This window comes from Anomaloglossus baeobatrachus, chromosome 5, assembly GCF_048569485.1.
Source record: "Anomaloglossus baeobatrachus isolate aAnoBae1 chromosome 5, aAnoBae1.hap1, whole genome shotgun sequence".
Classification (NCBI taxonomy): Eukaryota; Metazoa; Chordata; class Amphibia; order Anura; family Aromobatidae; genus Anomaloglossus; species Anomaloglossus baeobatrachus.
Window position 1 is genome coordinate 295511159 of NC_134357.1, and position 20324 is coordinate 295531482.

At 46.5% G+C, this 20324-nt stretch overlaps 1 protein-coding gene across 2 annotated transcripts in view; it reads left to right on the forward strand.

The window, feature by feature from the left end:
* ACOX1 (acyl-CoA oxidase 1) overlaps positions 1-20324 on the forward strand; it is a 56083-nt gene that overhangs the window by 12446 nt on the left and 23313 nt on the right. The window contains exons 3-4 of one of the 2 annotated variants that reach the window (XM_075349600.1): positions 5944-6104; positions 19662-19769. In XM_075349600.1, coding sequence (XP_075205715.1) covers positions 5944-6104; positions 19662-19769 — 269 coding nt within the window. Of the gene's footprint in view, positions 1-5943; positions 6105-19279; positions 19441-19661; positions 19770-20324 lie in introns of both variants that reach the window. The other variant, XM_075349599.1, reaches the window with a different exon arrangement.

The following is a 20324-nucleotide window of genomic DNA, read 5'->3' on the forward strand; positions in this document are numbered from 1 at the left end:
ACCCGCGGTCGGTGGGAGGCTGTCCCACTTTGGCGACATTTGGCTAGCAAATGTCAAAGACCGTTGGGTGAGAGATATTCTATCTCACGGGTACAGGATAGAGTTCGGTTCTCGTCCGCCAACTCGTTTCTTCAGAACTTCTCCACCACCAGACCGAGCCGACGCTCTGTTGCAGGCGGTGGCCGCTCTAAAGGCGGAAGGAGTGGTGACCTCCGTCCCTCTTCAGGAACAGGGTCACGGTTTTTACTCCAATCTGTTTGTGGTCCCAAAAAAGGACGGATCGTATCGTCCCGTCCTGGATCTGAAGTTGCTCAACAGACACGTAAAAGTCAGGAGGTTCCGGATGGAATCCCTACGCTCCGTCATAGCCTCAATGTCTCAGGGAGATTTTCTAGCATCAATAGACATCAAAGATGCGTATCTCCACGTGCCGATTGCACCAGAGCATCAGCGTTTCCTACGTTTCGTCATACACGACGAGCACCTACAGTTCGTAGCGTTACCCTTCGGTCTGGCAACAGCCCCCCGGGTCTTCACCAAAGTCATGGCAGCAGTAGTAGCTGTTCTGCACTCGCAGGGTCACTCGGTCATCCCGTACCTAGACGACCTGCTTATAAAGGCATCCTCTCAAGAAGCATGCCAACACAGTCTGAAGGTGGCGCTAGACACTCTCCAGACTTTCGGGTGGATTATCAACTTTCCAAAGTCTCATCTAACCCCAACCCAATCTCTGACTTATCTTGGCATGGAGTTTCATACTCTATCAGCGATAGTGAGGCTTCCACTGGACAAGCAGTGCTCGCTACGGACTGGAGTGCAATCTCTCCTTCAGAGCCAGTCGCACTCACTGAGGCGCCTCATGCATTTCCTAGGAAAGATGGTAGCAGCAATGGAGGCAGTCCCGTTCGCGCAGTTTCATCTGCGCCCTCTCCAATGGGACATTCTGCGCCAATGGGATGGGAAATCGACGTCCCTCGACAGGACTGTCTCCCTCTCTCAGAGTGCCAAGGATTCTCTACGTTGGTGGCTTCTCCCCAACTCATTGTCACAGGGAAAGTCGTTCCTTCCCCCGTCCTGGGCAGTGGTCACGACAGATGCGAGCCTATCAGGGTGGGGAGCGGTGTTTCTCCACCACAGGGCTCAGGGGACGTGGACTCAGGAAGAGTCCACCTTGCAGATCAATGTTCTGGAAATCAGAGCAATCTACCTTGCCCTGCGAGCCTTCCAACAATGGCTGGAAGGCAAGCAGATTCGGATTCAGTCGGACAATTCCACGGCGGTGGCGTACATCAACCACCAAGGGGGAACACGCAGTCGCCAAGCTTTTCAAGAAGTCCAGCGGATTTTGACGTGGGTGGAAAGCAGAGCGTCCACCATATCTGCAGTTCACATCCCAGGCGTGGAAAACTGGGAAGCAGACTTTCTCAGTCGCCAGGGCATGGACGCAGGAGAATGGTCCCTTCACCCGGACGTGTTTCAACAGATCTGTTGCCGCTGGGGGTCGCCGGACGTCGATCTGATGGCGTCACGGCACAACAACAAGGTCCCAGTTTTCATGGCACGGTCTCACGATCACCGAGCGCTGGCGGCAGACGCCTTGGTTCAGGATTGGTCGCAATTCCGACTCCCCTATGTGTTCCCACCTCTAGCATTGTTACCCAGAGTTCTCCGGAAAATCAAGTCCGACTGCCAGGGAGCCATACTCGTCGCTCCAAATTGGCCAAGAAGGTCGTGGTACCCGGATCTGTGGCATCTCACGGTAGGCCAACCGTGGGCACTACCAGACCGTCCAGATCTGCTGTCTCAAGGGCCGTTTTTCCATCTGAATTCTGCGGCCCTGAACCTGACTGTGTGGCCATTGAGTCCTGGATCCTAGCGGCCTCAGGTTTATCTCAGGCAGTTGTTGCCACAATGAGACAGGCTAGAAAACCATCCTCAGCTAAGATCTATCACAGGACGTGGAAGATATTCTTAGCGTGGTGCTTGGCTCAAGGGGTTTCTCCCTGGCCATTTGCATTGCCAATTTTTCTTTCCTTCCTGCAGTCTGGGTTGGAAAAAGGTTTGTCCCTTAGCTCGCTTAAGGGTCAAGTCTCCGCGTTATCCGTATTCTTTCAGAAGCGCTTGGCACAGCTTTCTAAAGTACGCACGTTTCTCCAAGGAGTTTGTCATATCGTTCCTCCTTACAGACGGCCATTGGAACCCTGGGATCTGAACAAGGTTCTCCTTGCTCTTCAAAAGCCGCCTTTCGAGCCTTTGAAAGAGGTTCCCCTTTCTCGGCTTTCACAAAAGGTAGTTTTTCTTGTAGCGGTCACGTCTCTTCGAAGAGTGTCCGAGCTGGCGGCGTTATCTTGCAAATCTCCCTTCCTGGTATTTCACCAAGACAAGGTAGTACTGCGTCCAATTCCAGAGTTTTCTCCCAAGGTGGTTTCTTCCTTTCATCTCAATCAGGATATCACTTTGCCATCTTTGTGTCCGCATCCAGTTCACCAATTTGAAAAGGGTTTACATCTGTTGGACCTGGTGAGAGCACTCAGGATTTACATTTCTCGCACGGCGCCTCTACGCCGTTCGGATGCGCTCTTTGTCCTAGTCGCTGGTCAGCATAAGGGATCGCAAGCTTCCAAATCCACCCTGGCGCGGTGGATCAAGGAACCAATTCTTCACACATACCGTTCTGCTGGGCTTCAGATTCCATCTGGACTGAAGGCCCATTCTACCAGAGCCGTTGGTGCGTCCTGGGCGTTGAGGCATCAGGCTACGGCTCAGCAAGTGTGCCAGGCGGCTACCTGGTCGAGTCTGCACACGTTTACCAAACACTATCAAGTGCATACCTACGCTTCGGCAGACGCCAGCCTAGGTAGACAGGTCCTTCAGGCGGCGGTGGCCCACCTGTAGGAAGAGGCTGTATGACAGCCCGTTCATGTGGTATCTTTTTACCCACCCAGGGACTGCTTTTGGACGTCCCACTGTCTGGGTCTCCCAATTAGGAGCGAAAAAGAAGAAGGGAATTTTGTTTACTTACCGTAAATTCCTTTTCTTCTAGCTCCAATTGGGAGACCCAGCACCCGCCCTATCTGTTTTTAGGGTTTCGTTTTTTCGGGTGCACATGTTGTTCACGTTGTTTCTTAAGTTCTCCGATCTAGTTATCGGATTGAATTTGTTTTTGAAACTGTTATTGGCTTTCCTCCTTCTTGCTTTGGTACTAAAACTGAGGAATCTGTACTCCTACGGGAGGGTGTATAGCCAGAAGGGGAGGGGCCTTACACTTTTAAGTGTAGTTCTTTGTGCGGCCTCCAGAGGCAGTAGCTATACACCCACTGTCTGGGTCTCCCAATTGGAGCTAGAAGAAAAGGAATTTACGGTAAGTAAACAAAATTCCCTTCTTTTACCTCAGAATTGAGAATTTTGATAATTCTGTCAGAGAAAGAAGCAAATTCCTCGGATAACATATATTACAAAGTTAGGCAGAATTTCACACCTGCGTTCAGCGCAATCCGCCGCTATGGATAATAGCGCAGTCAGTTAACGCACTGCACTATTCTCCATAGACTTGTATTGACGACGCACTCTAATGTAAGTGTCTGCATTGCATCCGCTGCACGACGCAGCATCATTATTTTGACGCTGCATCGGGCGGAAGGAACTCTGAATGTAGTGTTTTTGTTTTAAAAGATATGACACATATTATTTATTTTATTTATTTATTTATTTATTTATTTATTTATTTTTTCTTTGAGTTTAGTTTTGGAAAACTCCTGAGTAACATTATTGATGAATATCTACTTGAAATCTTCTGGGAAAACTGGGGAACAACTTCCCCCCCCATTGGCGTTATAATCTCTTTATTACTTTATTAGGAGCCTTAAATCTCCAACGTCCTATCCCATTATGTAGTAGGTATAATAATTAATAATATTAGCAAATTACTCCAGTTAGAAATATAGTATAGTTCGCCTGATTAGCCATGTCTCTTACCTCATGTGCAGGGCATTGCAGCTTAGGTATCCATGTTACAACCACAGCAACTAATTGTCACTATATGAGTGGATGTAACCAAAGATATCTAAGGCTAGGTCCACATTTCCGTTGTTAATGATCAGTCACAATCCACCGCTCTGATAAACAACGCAATCCGTTTGGCGGATTCCGTTGTTCCCGTAGACTTGTATCAGCGGTGGATTGTGACTGATGACGCTGAGTTGCATCCGCCGCCCGACTGATCAGTTGTGGAACGACTGACCGTCGGCGACAGGAACGCAGAGTGTAATGTTTTTTGAGCAGCGGAATCCTTTTGATTTCGCTGCGCATGCTCTCTCAGTGGCCGAACGATCAGCTGATTGCCCAGCAGCCGCCTTCTGTGAGCGATCAGCTGCTCACCCGGCTTCTGTGAGTGATCAGCTAATTGGCTGGCTCATGAGAGCGATCAGCTGATCACCCGGCGGTCAGCTAATGAGGGCGATCAGCTGATCACCCACCGGCCAGCTAATGAGGGCGATCAGCTGATCACCCGCCGGCCGGCTTTTTGTGAATGATCAGCTGATCGTTCTCTCTCTCTCACGTTTTACAATGGAATCCAACAATGAATTCTTATTCTTGTCATCTGTTGTACAACGCATCAGTCACAAGCGTCAAGCAACGCATGTAACTGATGCAAAACAACAGAAATGTGAACCTAGCTTAAAGGGAACCTGTCGGCAGAAATTTCGCCCAAAACCTAAAAGATTCCCCCCTCTGCAGCTCCTGGGCTGCATTCTAGAAAGATCCCTGTTATTATTGTGCCCCATGTGAGACCAAAATAAAGACTTTATAAAGTGCTACCTTTTTGTATTCAGATACTGTAAATGTGACATGGGGGCGGGCTCTCTGGCGTCCGTTATTCTGCCTCCTGGTCCTGTATGCCGCCCCCATCGCTCCTTTCCATAGCTGATGCACCGCCCACTGCTCCAGCCATCCCCGCGCATGCCCAGTGCCAGTCTCACGGGACTGAGCAGTTTGACTGCTGGTGACGTGTGCGCAGGCAAGTGATTATGGGCGGGGCTGTGATTGTTATCAGCAAGTACCCGCCCATAATCTCGTGAGCGCGCAAACCTCACCAGCGTTCACACTGTGCTCAGGGTAGTGCTAGACTGTATGGGCTGCTTCCAGGGATGACGTCCCTTTTGTCACGTGATAGGGGCGTGTTCAAAATACTATCACGTGACAAAAGGGACGTCATCCCTGGAAGCAGCCCATGTAGTCTAGCATCTACCCTGAGCACAGTGTGACTGCTGGTGAGGTTTGCGCGCTCACGAGATTATGGGCGGGGTACTTGCTGATAACAATCACAGCCCCGCCCATAATCACTTGCCTGCGCACACGTCACCAGCGGTCACACTGCTCAGTCCCGTGAGACTGGCACTGGGCATGCGCGGGGATGGCTGGAGCAGTGGGCGGTGCATCAGCTATGGAAAGGAGCGATGGTGGCGGCATACAGGACCAGGAGGCAGAATAACGGACGCCAGAGAGCCCGCCCCTGTGTCACATTTACAGTATCTGAATACAAAAAGGTACCACTTTATAAAGTCTTTATTTTGGTCTCACATGGGGCACAATAATAACAGGGACCTTTCTAGAATGCAGCCCAGGAGCTGCAGAGGGGGAATCTTTTAGGTTTTGGGTGAAATTTCTGCTGACAGGTTCCCTTTAAGCTGCAATACCCTGCACATGAGGTAAGACACATGGCTAATCAGGAGAACGATACTACACTTCTAATTGGAAAAATCTGCTATTATTATTACATCTTGGGGATTGGAATATCCCTTACCTACTGTGAATGCACTATAACAAAAAAAATATCTCCACACTAATAAAACTGCATCTTGTATTTCCATTTCTTATATTTTATTTTTGTGTTACGTCCTCCATCAATCTTCTCATTTTCTGACCTTTGTCTCTCCCCTATAGAACATGTCTGGGCTCTCAGACGGATCCCTTGGGCTTACATTACAGCATGTTTAGCAACATGCTGGCGAGTCAGTGCAGTGAATCACAGAGCAAGAAGTGGCTGCCTCTTGCCAAGAGACTACAAGTTATTGGCACCTATGCACAGACCGAGCTGGGGCATGGTTAGTTTTGAACTGGGCAGAGTGGCAAGTGGTACTGGCAGTGCTGGGAGAGACCTGCAGGCATGGCAGAGAGGGTGATGAGGGTTTGTAGTACAATGTGCTATGTACTGACTAGGGTGAACGTGACTAGTGAGTCTGCTGCACTAATGTTGGTTTGTAATCTCTAGTTACAATCACTAACCCTCAGATTGCTGCCAATGATTCACACCATGTTGACCATTAATGTAAAGAAAATAGGCCTTGTATCAACTGTCTAAAAGAAAAACATTTATTGCTGTTGCAGCCAATAAGAGATTAGCTAATATGACACCTGTAGTGTGATTTCTTGCTATGGGTAACACATACAGTATTTTTGTTAACACAGTCTTGAAAATGAGGCCTATACACTCTATATTTTTCCAATGCACCAAAGTTTAGAAAATGAAGCTACTTGTTCTTGAATAAAACTGTTGGGCTGTTTTGTCTATTTGTCATATACAAATATAACTGTCTCTGACTATATAAAAAAACAAAACAAAGCCCCACTGTATGTAGTCTTTACTTTCAGCTATGTGTGACTGCCTTTCACCTCGCTTATGTACTTACAGTAGGCGAGAACATAGCTCCCCAACCGTCCCGGATACAGCCGGACTGTCCCTATTTATTTATTTATTTATTTATTTATTTATTTTTTGAGGTGTCAGTCTCACTGTCCCGGCAGTCAGAGCTTTGTCCCGACTTCCACCATTGAACCGTAGCTGCTTCTCCTCGGGGGCAGGGCCGGCATGTCTCAGCAGACACTGCCATTAATTAAGCAATTCTCTTCTCTTGAGATCTGGTCTCCCAGGCAATCAAACCCACAACTTTATAGGCAGTAGTTAAAATTAAGAAGCACAATCTATATTAATCAGTATAGAATTTGGCATACTTGAAACTGCATTGCCGGCAGTGAATCCACAGGCATATTATACTGGTACTTAGAAATACACTGCTATATACAGACGTATTTCTATGTACCTGCATTCTAGAGGTTAGGAAAGTGTCATATGCGTACAGATGTCATATAGATTGTAGGTGACAAAAAAAAAAAGCGCATGGAATTACCATCCAGATTTCTGGATGAAAATCGGTACATTTTATTTATTTATTTATTTATTTATTTATATAGATATAGATATAGGGATAGATAGATATAGATAGATAAAAATTAAAAAAAAAAATTATTAGATATCTATATCTAATAATTTTTTTTTTATTTTTTTTTTTCCTATAAAACTACAAAAAAAATAATGAAAAACAATTACAAATAATGATCTTGTCTCTCTGGGAATCAAACTCACAATCTGTATCGTTTCAGGCAGCAGTCCCCCCCCCCCCCCCCAATGTTCCATATTAATCCCTGCTACACTCCTCTTAATCAAGTTCTTCTCCACTCATGAAGTCAACATTGAAAGTGACAGTGGGCACAGCTTACTGACCAGAGCTTTGAAAGCTGAGGATAGTCTGTAATTTTATACTGTCTTTTTTTTTTTTTTTTTTTTTTTTTTTTTTTTTTATATATTCACTTTCTTGACTCCTACCCTGGATTCATACAGGGTTGTAGTGTGGTTTGAAAAGAAACACCAACTATCATGCTAAACGCATGCATGTTAGCAAACCATCATAAGAAGTCCCGGGAAATGGACTGAAATGTGCCGATACATAAAATTCAAATGCTAGAAGATGTAATATATAGATTTGTGTAAAATATCGTACTAGCCAATTTCCCTGTGTGAACTCGGCCTTACTGTTTTCTTCTGTGTCTTGCTCTGACATACTGTATCTGCATAATGAGTATTTTTTTTTTTACTAGTCGCCATTGCAATGTAAATGAAGTAGACTCACTATCTATTGCTTTTGTGCCTGGACAGCATTACCTTCATTGGATAATTTGCCCGACCGCCTCCGTATCCTACATAGCCACCTTGTAAAGTACATTGACCCAGCAAGGAAAAAAAAACCCAAAATGTCAACAATGGTTCAGTTCTTTTTGTTCACTTGCCCTTTGTGGGCAGTAGCTAGGATGGAGGTATGGTGTACTGTAATATCTCAGCCTTTTTAAGCCCTGATAATGATACGTAGGCTCAAATAATGGGAACACATACAGTCTTTGAGGCTCAGGCATATTTTCTCCTGAGATTTTGGAATGTGAAACCATAGCCAATGTGCTTTGACAGTGTGCGTTCCTTTTCCTGGTGTAGCCTTGACCTACTTTGAAATGAAAAGAAGCTTGTGCCATTACAATTGATGGAACAGGCAGTGCACATTGAAAAAAAGATGGGTGCAGCAAAGCCACCATTAATTGTGTATTTTACTTAACTACATGAAGATCCAATTTAAACACTCTTTATTGTGCTTTAAAATTGTGATATTTATTCATTTTTTTTTTTTTTTTTTTTTTTTTTTTTTTTTTTATTATATCTAAGGCTCCTTTCACATTGCGTTTTGCCTTACATTCACAGGTCCCGTCGGGGCATCCGTCCGAACCTCCCCTCCCCCACCCCGCAAAGCATGTTTCGGACGCATGCGCCGGCAGGGCCAGTCACTGTAATTGAGCACACTACGTTAGCGTGTGCTCTGTTTTGTGCCATTTTTGCACATATACGTTTTCTGCAGATGGACACCCGAACGTAGTCGACTACAGATAAGATATCTAAGAAATGTGACTATGACAATAATTGGGCATTACAGCTAAAGGTTCAATCACATTGCATGATGATTACTAACAAGCATTTTTCACTGCACAATCATCAGGAAATGTGCGATTGTAAACAAGGTGCCAATCACCCAAAATGCTTTGTTTGTATGGTGAAATGATTTTTTTTGGTTTGATAAAACATCATCACTGTGGGCAGCTCTTTGCCTTTTTTTTAAACAGGAGCTGTGCTGCCGAGAACAAGGGCAGCCTATGTGAACTGAACACTATTACTGATAGCTATGTGGCAATCTGAAGTGTGGTCTGCTTGTCTTTAAAGGGAACATGTCACCACTTTTTTGGCCTATAAGCTGCGACCACCACCACTGGGCTCTTATATACAGCATTCTAACATGCTGTATATAAGAGCCAAGGCCGGGGGTATAACATAAAAAACACTTTAATACCTAATGGTCGCGCAGTGGGCCTTATGGGTGTCTCCGTTGTCCGGTGCGGGCACCTCCTCTTTCGGCCATCTTCGTCCTCTTTCTGAAGCCTGTGTGCATGACACGTCTACGTCTTACACACTCGCCGGTCCTGTGCAGGCGCATTACAATACTTTGATCTGTGCTGCTCAGTGCAGATCAAAGTACGTCTGCTCAGGACCTGAATGCCGGCGAGTGTGTATGACGTCAGAGGTGTCATGCACCGCGGCTAGAGAAGAAGAACAAAGATGGTCAAAAAAGGCGGTGCCAGGACCGGACAACGGAGACGCCCATATGGCCAACCGCACTACCGTTCGTTCAGTATTACAAAGTGTTTATGTTATCCCCCGGCCTGGACTCTTATATAGCATGTTAGAATGCTTTATATAAGAGCCCGGTGGTGGTGGTGGCCGCAGCTTATAGGCCAAAAAAAAGTGGTGACAGGTTTCCTTTAACAGACTGAGTGTCATGAGAAGGAAGGATCCATAGCTTGACAAAAAAAACTGACCTCTTATTTCCTTATCAGTAAAAAAATAATAGTGCATTTCCATTGCACAATTATCAGGATGAACATTCCTAAGAAGGCTCTGTTCACGATAATTGGCGCTGTGTAAACAGACTGATGATCACTCAGTGAGCGAACAAACTCTTGTTTCTTGATGAAATGATCTTTTGGCCGGCTTAAAAAAAATTCTCGGCAGCACATTGTTCTTGGCAGCACATCCTGTGTAAACAGGACAATCTATTGGTGATAATTCTTTTGTGCTATCATAAGCTGTCGGCCTGTCTAAATGGGCTATTACATGACTGCCTATCAGCTTCTATGTAGCCGTTGGGCGGTCCTCTTTAAATGCAGATTGTTTAGGCTAAATTTACCATTCTTCAGAATGTTCCTTACTCGTCAATACTGTAATAAGGAAAAAATATGTAGATAATCACAATTATAAAACACACTAAAGTAGCTTTATCTATTGGAGGCTGTTGTGGGATTTCAGCTCTTGGCTTAGTTATGGACCAATGTTTGAGAATTAAACATTCCTTTCTCGCCTTTTCATTGAGGGACACAGACAGTGGGTATTATGGTGTCTCCAGGAAGGCGTGACACTAGGTTTGAAAAATGTGTTAGCTCCTCCTCCCACAGCATATAACCCCAGCTAGGCGGGACCTAGCTCAGTTTTTTCCTAGTGTCAGCAGGGAGGCTGACATGTCTGGACTGAGCTCCACCAGAGGTGCCTCAGGCCAGCTTATTTTTACTTTTTATTTTGTTTTTCTTTTCTTATTCATTCTATTTTTGATAGGGGCAATACTAGGGTGCCTTGCCACCCCCGTTCCCCCAGTGTACGGGCAGAGGAAACCTGGCGTGCACAAGCCGTCAGTCTTCCCTCGCGCCCAAGTGGTCGGGTCTGCGTACCCCTCCAGGCTCCCTGGAAGCACCTCACAGAGGTAGCTCCAGAGGGCTAGGCAGAGCCGAGCACCTGCTAGCCTTGAGCCAAAGATGCGTCCCCGAGATCACCGTATCCCAGGACCGACGCGTCTTCAGACGGAGCCAGGAGCAGGTAGGGAGACGACGAGTCAGTCCCCTGCATCCAAACCGCCGCCTGGAACGGCGCCGGTGGGGCGATGCAGGCCGTAATCCCGGGAAAGCATCATTAATTTAGCTCCCGGCGTCGACCTGCATTCTAGCAACCAGGGCTGTGGAGTCGGAGTCGTGGAGTCGGAGTCGGAGTCGGAGCTCATTTTGGTGGAGTCGGAGTCGGAGTCGGTATAAAATGCACCGACTCCGACTCCTAAAATATATAATAAATTGGGGACAGGAGTGCAATGCAGAATGTGCTGAATATTTTACTAAATAATAACATTTAGTATAATGCTTATATTTAAGTGAAAAATTTATTGTAGTACAATGTGAACATCAGACATTTAATTATTTTTATGATACAATAATCAAGATATTTGGATAGAACATAAAATATTTATTGGAATACAACTTTAGAACACAAAAAACTAATAAATTGTAAATATGTAAAATATATATATATATATATACAGTGTATATACACACACAAGATATATATGTAATCTACTGTATATTACATAGTGTATTACATATTTACAATTTATTACAGTTTTTTGTGTTCTAAAGTTGTATTCCAATAAATATATTTTATGTTCTATCCAAATATCTTGATTATTGTATCATAAAAATTATTAAATGTCTGATGTTCACATACACATATTCATGTACTACAATAAATTTTTCACCTAACTATAAGCAATATATGTCGGAGTCGGTGCAAGAGAATTTGAGGAGTCGGAGTCGAAGGTTTGGCTTACCGACTCCACAGCCCTGCTAGCAACGCCCCCTCCACTGCTCTAGAAGCTGCTCCCTCAAGTGGGCCGTCTCTCCCCTCCATGCTGCCAGAGAACACTGGACGCCATTACATGTGGGGAGCAGACACGGGTGAGATGCCTCCTTGGCTCTGCGATTCTGCAGCACTACATACCGCTCTGCTCAGTGGTATATCGCTGTCTTTCTAGCGGTGTGTCTGCTGGCTGGCGGTGTATATCAGCTTTTAGCAGTATAACTGTGCCTGTAGGTATATACCGACTGTTTTGACAGGGTGTGCTACTTAACTCGGTATATACCGGCTCTACATGGCAGTCATTTATAATACTGCTAGCAGCTCCTCACCCACAGCAGTCCCTTTTATAATACTGCTAGAGGCTCACTGTACTTATTGTGGAACTGTTGCTGACATGCGTAACTGCAAGGGTGATTAAAGCTTCCCAGGCATCCTCTATGTACCTGTACTATGCTTGTACCACCTGTGGACGCTCGTTTTTGTAATGGCCGAAGCTATCCACTATGCCGGGGCTGCGATGCCCCTACTACCGTGTCACAACAGCCTCCGCTGCCGGACCAGGAGGTCATGCAGTCTGTGGATTTGGCTGCGGCCACTATCCAGGCAGTACCCCAGTCTGATGACGTTATTCCTGCCTGGGCTCTTCTAAGAGGTTAGATGACCTGGCCGCTCAGATATCCCAGCCTTCCACAGGCTCACAGCCTCCCCCTGGCTCAGCTCCCCCAGGGGAGCCCGCCTTCGTCTGGTATCTTGTTCCCAGTACGTAAAAAGGCTGTCTCCAAAAGGCGCCATTGCGACCATTACATCTCGTCCGACTCGGACGATGATCAGTCTGACTCAGGCTCCGTGACCTTTAGTAGTCACGATTCCCAAGACTCTGACTCTGATTCAGATGTCCCTTCTGAGTCTAGACATATGGAAGCCACATTAATTTCGGCTGTCAATCACTCTCTGTCGATTTCTGATCAGCCTTCGGACCCGACTTCTCAGTCGGCAATCAAGCGGGCCAAGAAGCCTCCTAAGTCCTTTGCCCAGGATCCGATTTTTCATCAAATCATATCTAAAACGGTGGGATCACCCTGATAGGAGGTTTAATAAAAAATCCTCCTTTTCATTCGCTTATCCCTTTCCATCGCAACTGGTTAAGCTCTGGCAGTACCCCCCGTTGTGGATCCACCAGTCATCCAGGCTGGCTAAACACACTGTTATGTCTGTCTCAGACACCGCATCTCTCAAGGACTCGTCTGACCGCGCAATTGATGCTGCGGTCAAATCTATTTTCCAGGCTTCCAGCTCCTCTCTGCGCCCCCTGTTTGCCTTGACATGGGTGGCGAGAGCTATGAGTGTGTGGAGTAGGAACTTTCACAAGTTGCTTCGCTCTTGCAATATTCCTTCAGAGGCTCTTGAGATCCTTCATTTCTTCTCTCTAGCCTCTAATTACTTGCTTCACGGCTCCTTAGATACAGCTAGTTTGTCAGCCCTAACTGCAGCCAACGCTGTTTTTGCCCGCAGAGTCCTGTGGCTAAAGATATGGAACGCGGACAGTGCCTCCAAGAAGTCCCTGTCCACATTCCCCTTCCAGGGTCTTCGTCTGTTTGGAGAATCCCTGGACAAGCTTATATCTGAGACGACGGGTGGTAAAAGTACCATTCTACCACAAAAGCGGCCTGTATCCAAAAATTTTAAAAAGTCTTCTTGGCGCAGGCAGTCCTTTCGGCTCGCCCCCCAAAAACCATCACAGGGGTCGTCGCAACGCTCAGATCGGGGATCCAGTCCCTCAAGGGACTCTTCCTGGCGTTCCCACTCCAGACAATCTAAACCCAAGGGACCTCGCCCCGCGAAGGCCCCTTCAGCATGACGCCGGGTACCCCTCAGAGCCGACTCCTGTTGGGTGGCGGCTTCTGTTTTTTCGGGATATCTGGCTAAACCATACTCGCGATGCTTGGGTTCGAGAAATCGTCACCTCAGGTTACAAGATCGATTTCCATTCCCTACCGGCCAACAGGTTTCTGCGTTCTCGGCTTCCAAAGTCCACAACGCAAAGCCAGGCCTTATTTCAGGCCATAGCCTCTTTACAGAAAGCAAACGTTATCATTCCAGTGCTCCTGGAACAGCGCGGCAAAGGTTTCTATTCAAACCTCTTTGTCGTCCCCAAAAAAGATGGCTCTGTCCGTCCTATCCTGGACCTCAAAAGGCTAAACAGGTCCGTACGATTCGGACCTTCCGAATGGAATCATTGCGAGCCGTACTAGCTGCTGTGGAACCGGGAGAATTCCTAGCTTCCATAGAAATTAAAGATGCTTATTTACACATTCCCATATGTGTATCGCATCAACGGTTCCTTCGTTTTGCCGCAGGACACCGTCATTTCCAATTCAGGGCCCTTCCCTTTGGACTGGCTACTGCGCCTCGGGTCTTCACAAAGGTCATGGCGGCCGTCATGTCCATTTTGCACCCCAGAGGCGTTCTGGTCGTTCCCTATTTGGATGACCTACTTGTCAAGGGGAGCTCTCCTCAAGTTTGCCCAGAAAGCGTGCAAATTTGCCCAGACACACTCTCAATGCTAGGGTGGCTTCTCAACTTCAACAAGTCATACCTCATTCCTCATCAGCGCATCACCTTTTTAGGTATGCTGATAGACACGGTTCAGGCCCGGGGTTTTTCTTCCAGAAGACAAGTGGTCTTCCCTGATCCGGGCCGCCCAATCCCTCCGCTCCCGCCGTTACCCATCCCTCCGGAGTGGGATGCAAATGTTAGGCAAGATGGTAGCAGTCATGGAAGCTGTGTCATTTGCCCAATTCAATTTGCGCTCTCTGCAATTGGATCTTCTGTCCTCTTGGGACAAGAATCCAGCCTCTCTAGACCGGTCAGTCCGCTTATCTCGGACTGCCCTCAGCTCCCTCGTCTGGTGGACTCGGGTCTCATCCCTATCTCAGGGGAAGTCCTTCCGCCCTGTCCACTGACACGTAGTCATGACAGATGCCAGCCTGTTAGGCTGGGGGGCGGTGTTTCTCCACCACACTGCTCACGGACGCTGGTCTCACCCCGAGCGATCCCTTCATATCAACGTTCTGGAGATCAGGGCCATATTTCTGGCCCTTCAGACCTTTCAACCCTTGCTTCTGGACCTCCCGGTTCGGATCCAGTCAGACAATGCCACGGCTGTGGCTTACGTCAACCGTCAGGGAGGAACTCTCAGCAGGGCAGCGATGAAAAGTCCCCAGGATTCTTCTTTGGGCAGAGAAGCACATCCCCATTATTTCAGCTGTCCATATTCCGGGGATAGACAACTGGGCCGCAGACTTTCTCCGCAGGCAAGGTCTAGCGGCAGGGGAATGGTGCCTCCATGACAAGGTGTTCCATCAGATCACTCTTCGTTGGGGGCTCCCAGCTGTGGACCTCATGGCGTCTTGGCTAAACGCCAAAGTACATCCCTTCGTATCCCGGTCGAGAGACCCGCTAGCGCTCGGCTCCGACGCTCTAGTCCTCCCGTGGTCGCTGTTTCGCCTGCTATACGTTTTCCTTTCGTTCCCTCTCATTCCGAGAGTAATCAAGAAAACGAAAGCGGAGGGAATCCCGGTGATCCTCGTGGCCCCGGACTGGCCAGAAGAGCCTGGTTCCAGAGCTCCTCCACCTTCTCGGCGACACTCCCTGGCGTCTTCCCGACCGCCCAGATCTTCTGTCGCAAGGTCCAATATTCCACCAGAATACAGCACAGCTGCATTTGACGGCGTGGCGCTTGAATCCTTGATTCTAGCCAAGTCTCATCTTTCTTCCAGGGTAGTTCATACCATGCTTAATGCTCGCAAGCCTTCCTCCGCCAGCATTTATCACAGGACCTGGAAGACCTATCTGTCCTGGTGTGACCGTCATAATCGGTCGCCCTGACCTTTCCAATCCCTAATGTTCTTGCCTTTTTGCAAGACGGTATGGACTCGGGTCTTGCTCTCAAATACCCTTACAGGACAAGTTTCTGCCTTGTCAATTTATTTTTTTTTTCTAGAAGCAGCTGGCTTCTCGCCCTCAGGTCCGTACCTTTCTTCAAGGGGTGGCACATTTGGTCCCCCCTTATCGTCATCCCTTAGATCCCTGGGATCTGAATTTGCTTCTCGGAGCACTTCAGCTTCCTCCTTTCAAACCCTTGAGAGAAATCTCTCTTCGACGGCTGTCTTGGAAAGTTGCCTTTTTAGTCGCTATTACCTCTATCAGGCGAGTGTCCGAACTGGCAGCTCTTTCCTGTCGCTCACCTTACCTGATATTCCATCATGATAAGGTGGTCCTTCGGCCTTCCCCCGCCTTCCTTCCGAAGGTCGTATCCTCTTTCCACCTGAACGAGGACATTGTGTTGCCGTCATTCTGCCCGGCCCCGGTCCACTCCTTTTGAGAAAGCCCTTCACACTCTCGATCTTGTCAGGGCTCTGCGGATCTACATCTCCAGAACAGCGCCGTTGCGCAAGTCCAATGCCCTTTCCGTTCTCTCAGAAGGACACAAAAAGGGCGACCGGGCTTCTAAATCCACGATTTCTCGATGGATCAGGACTGCCATGTGTGAAACTTACAAAACACGAGGTGGTGTTCCTCCTCAATCTGTGCAGGCCCACTCTACACGAGCAGTGGGTGCCTCCTGGGCTATCCGCCATCAGGCTTCGGCGGCCCAACTTTGCAAGGCCGCTACCTGCTCCAGTGTGCACACGTTTACAAAATTCTACAGAGTGCATACGCATGCATCCGCGGATGCTGCTCTTGGAAGACAAGTCCTTCAGGCGGCAGTGGCCCATTTATAAGTGGCCACTGCTCGTTTTTTTTGACAGTGTTTGTTATGTGTTCCCTGCAGTTGCAGTTGTTAGTCAGCTCTTAGTCTGATGTTCTACACTGTTAATAGTTCAGTTCCCACCCAGGGACTGTTTTGGGACGTCCCACTGTCTGTGTCCCCCAATGAAAAGGCAAGAAAGGAAAGGACATTTTTGTGTACTCACCGTAAAATGTCTTTCTTGGAGCCTTTCATTGGGGGACACAGCTCCCGCCCTTGTGGTTTTGGTTGTCCTTCTCCTACTGCTTTTACAACAAACTGAGCTAGTTCCTGCTTAGCTGGGGTTATATGCTGTGGGAGGAGGAGCTAACACTTTTTTCAAACCTAGTGTCACGCCTCCCTGGAGACACCATAATACCCACTCTGTGTCCCCCAATGAAAGGCTCCAAGAAAGACATTTTACGGTGAGTACACAAAAAATGTCCTTTTATCCATTTCTTCTGTCTTTTCTTTTTGGCGTTCTTGCACACACTCGAGCTACTGACATTGTAATGAGAAAAGTAAGGGGATAGGTAATATCAGCTCAATTGTTCCAGGAATGCCATAACTTGGGTGCGGTGCAGAGCAGCTCCAGTCCGACTCCAGCAGGTGAATCAAACAAGTGATTCCAGCAACCGCAAACAGGAGGAATGTTTGTTCCAAAATAAAAATGTCACATGTAATTCAATGATTTAAACCAGGCAAGAATAAAAACACGTGGTCCACGCGTTTAGAGATACTGTAGCTCTTCATCATGAGAGATAGGCGCATGGTCTACACGTTTCGAGCTAACGGAGCGCTTCGTCATGAGACACAGTCTACACGTTTCGAGCTACTGGAGCTTAGTCATGACTAAGGGTTTCAGTAGCTCGAAACGCGTAGACCATGTCTCTCATGACTAAGGGCTCCAGTAGCTCGTGTGTGTGTGTGTGTGTGTGTGTGTGTGTGTGTGTGTGTGTGTTTTTATATTTTCCTGGTTTTAGTTATTGAATTATACGTAATATTTTAATTTTGGAACAAACATTCCTCTTTTTTGCAGATGCTGGAATCACTTTTGTTTGAATCTTCTGCTGTTTACTGACATGGTACATGTTCAAGATGTCTTATCATTTTCATCATATCCTTGAATCTTGCATTAAACAGGGGTGACTGCAGATGCTTCCAAGTCATGACGGAGATCGCATAATTTTTAGATTGGTCACAAGATGAAAATTCCTTCTTTTTCATATACAGAGATCTCCAAATCCTTTGCATACAAAGTTATAAATGGTCACTTGTTCAATATTCTGGAGCCTGGCGGTTGTCAGCTCCATTCCTTGTAGCAATGTTGTCTTGTACATCCATGTGACCACTGCAGCCAGTCACTGATCTCAGCAGGCTCAAAGCCCCAATACACATGAGCCTCATGTCAGTCGAGCTCACAGATATTGACAGGTTTAGCCGAAAGTCTATTGTGTATGGGGGCCCCCAACAAATGGTTGTCTGGTGAGATAAGTATCTGGCATGTCGGATTACAGACTGCCGATTCTTTATTCTCTATCGGATAATCTCCTAGAAAACACAGGAGCGCTCGGTAGAGTGAGTTCTCTTGCGTATGGAGCAGAGGCTGTGAACTGCCGGCAGAATAACTGGTTGAGCCATCGTTCGGCTGACAGCTACCAAAAGCATAGGGGGCTTCATGCAGTTCAAGCAAGGATCAATATAGCAAGTGATTGTCTGCAGTGACCACATGCAGGGGAATAAAAGAGCATTGAGTGTCGGTGTCAATGCTGTGGCAGATTGAACAAGTAGATAGGTTTTTGTATTACTTTCCAGATGTTTTAATGATGAAATGTTGCCACCTTTAGGGGAAATAGATTGAATTTTGTGGGAACATCAAATTTAAAGATTTGCAGCAATCTTCTAGATGCCTCCACCTTTGCAAGGGATTTGTAGATTTGTATCTGAGAATACAGAGCTTCCACTGTTATAAAATAACTGAAAACTTGGACCTATTTAAATGACCTGGTGATAAAGGCTAAACCTTCCCTTTTTAAGTTGTGGCCCTACTGTAGGAAAAGTGCAGATTTGCTCCCAATGATGGCCATTTTGCTGATCCTGGAGAAGCGGCACACTGTGATAGCGGTCGAGTCTACCATCTGTTAATTCCATGAGTGACCTGGTCACATCCATGTGTGAGGATCATTTCTGCAATGGCGACAAAACTACCTGATCTTGTAGATCAGTACCACAATGCATCTTTTGTTACTTTTAGTGATTTGCTCATAGTTCTTTATCTGTCTGGCCTGGTGATCCCTTACTAATACAGCCGATTTATTATTATTTTTATTGATTTGTTCACACTATTTTATTGATCTTGTCTAAAGGGGTTAACCAGTCAATCATTTTTATATTTATTTACTTTTTACAAACCGCTGCTGATGTAATAAATATTACCTTTTTTATTCTTCCCCCTCGACAATCCACCTCTGATCCTCCAGGGGTGCTCTCTATCTAACCAGCACCGCGGGGGAGGGTCAGAGGTGGAACAATAAGGGTCAGATTGTATACATTTCAGCTGTTTGTAAAAATAAAACCTAAATAAATAAATTGGATAACCCTTTAAGTGGTGCATGACATCTGGTTATGGGGTAAAATGATTGGGATTTTACACCAATTCAGTCTTCTGTTGTTTCCATAGAAATCATTTCACTTACCATATTATTCTCTCTCTCCCTCTCTCCTCTCCTCTTTTCTTCCTCTTAAAATCACTTCACCATTCGATTTCCAAATTTCTTCGCACTCCCTTGTACCTTCTGTCTGATGATTGCCCCATATTTTTTATTTTTTTTTTCTTCCAAAACTTCCTTCTACCCCCCCCCCCCCCCATCCTCATTCCTCTGCAGCTTTGTACATCGGGGCCGTCCTGAGCCCCTTGACCTCCACTTAGGCATGTTCTTGCCCACGCTGCTGAACCAGGCTACTTCCGAGCAGCAGGAACGCTTCTTCATGCCTGCCTGGAACCTGGAGATCATTGGAACATACGCCCAGACTGAAATGGGACATGGTAACCAACACTTTTGCCACATTTGACCTCATTGCAGGTTTTATCGTAACAATATAGAGTTTCCCCACATAATTAGATTTAAGTACATAGCTTAGATGTTCTGCAGGTTTCTCTGGGAGGGTTAGCACTGCCATGCCCTTTACATTATTTGGGAGGTACTACGGGTTGCTTTATCTGGATTTGCTTACCATTCTTTTTTTTATTCATTTAATTCTTTCCAGGAACCCATCTGAGAGGACTGGAGACAACAGCCACCTATGACCCATCTACGCAGGAGTTCATTCTGAACAGCCCTACTGTTTCCTCCATAAAGTGGTGGCCTGGAGGGTGTAAGAGAGTGTTGGGGTGGAGATTATGGATTTTTCTATCATAATTGAAGCTTGGAGGACAGTTAAAGGGGTTCTCCAACACTTTAACATTACAATAGATCATCAGTGTTTAATCAGTAGAGGTCTCGCCTTCACGATCTCAGCGTCTTAAAAAAAAAAAAAAAAGTCACTTCCCCCTTCAGTGTCCTTGACGACTTAGTCACAAAGAACCCCTTTTAAGAGTAGTACTAGAGTTGAGAGAGTATCTAACTATTCGTACTCGCTATACTCCTAACCGAATACTTTACTACTTGAATATTCATTCCGAATAGCATGTGCAATGCAAGTCAATGGGGAAAACTCGCAAAGTAACGAGGAACCCGAATTCCGCACCATTTGCCACTCGCATGAAAAGTATGGCATTCTGGTTATTCATTACATTACGAGTATTCCCCATTGACTTGCATTGCACACACTATTAGGAACGAATATGCGAGTAGTAGACAGTACTCGTTATGAGTATAGTGAGTATGATTAGTTAGGTACTCTCTCAACTCTAAGTAGTACCCATTGATA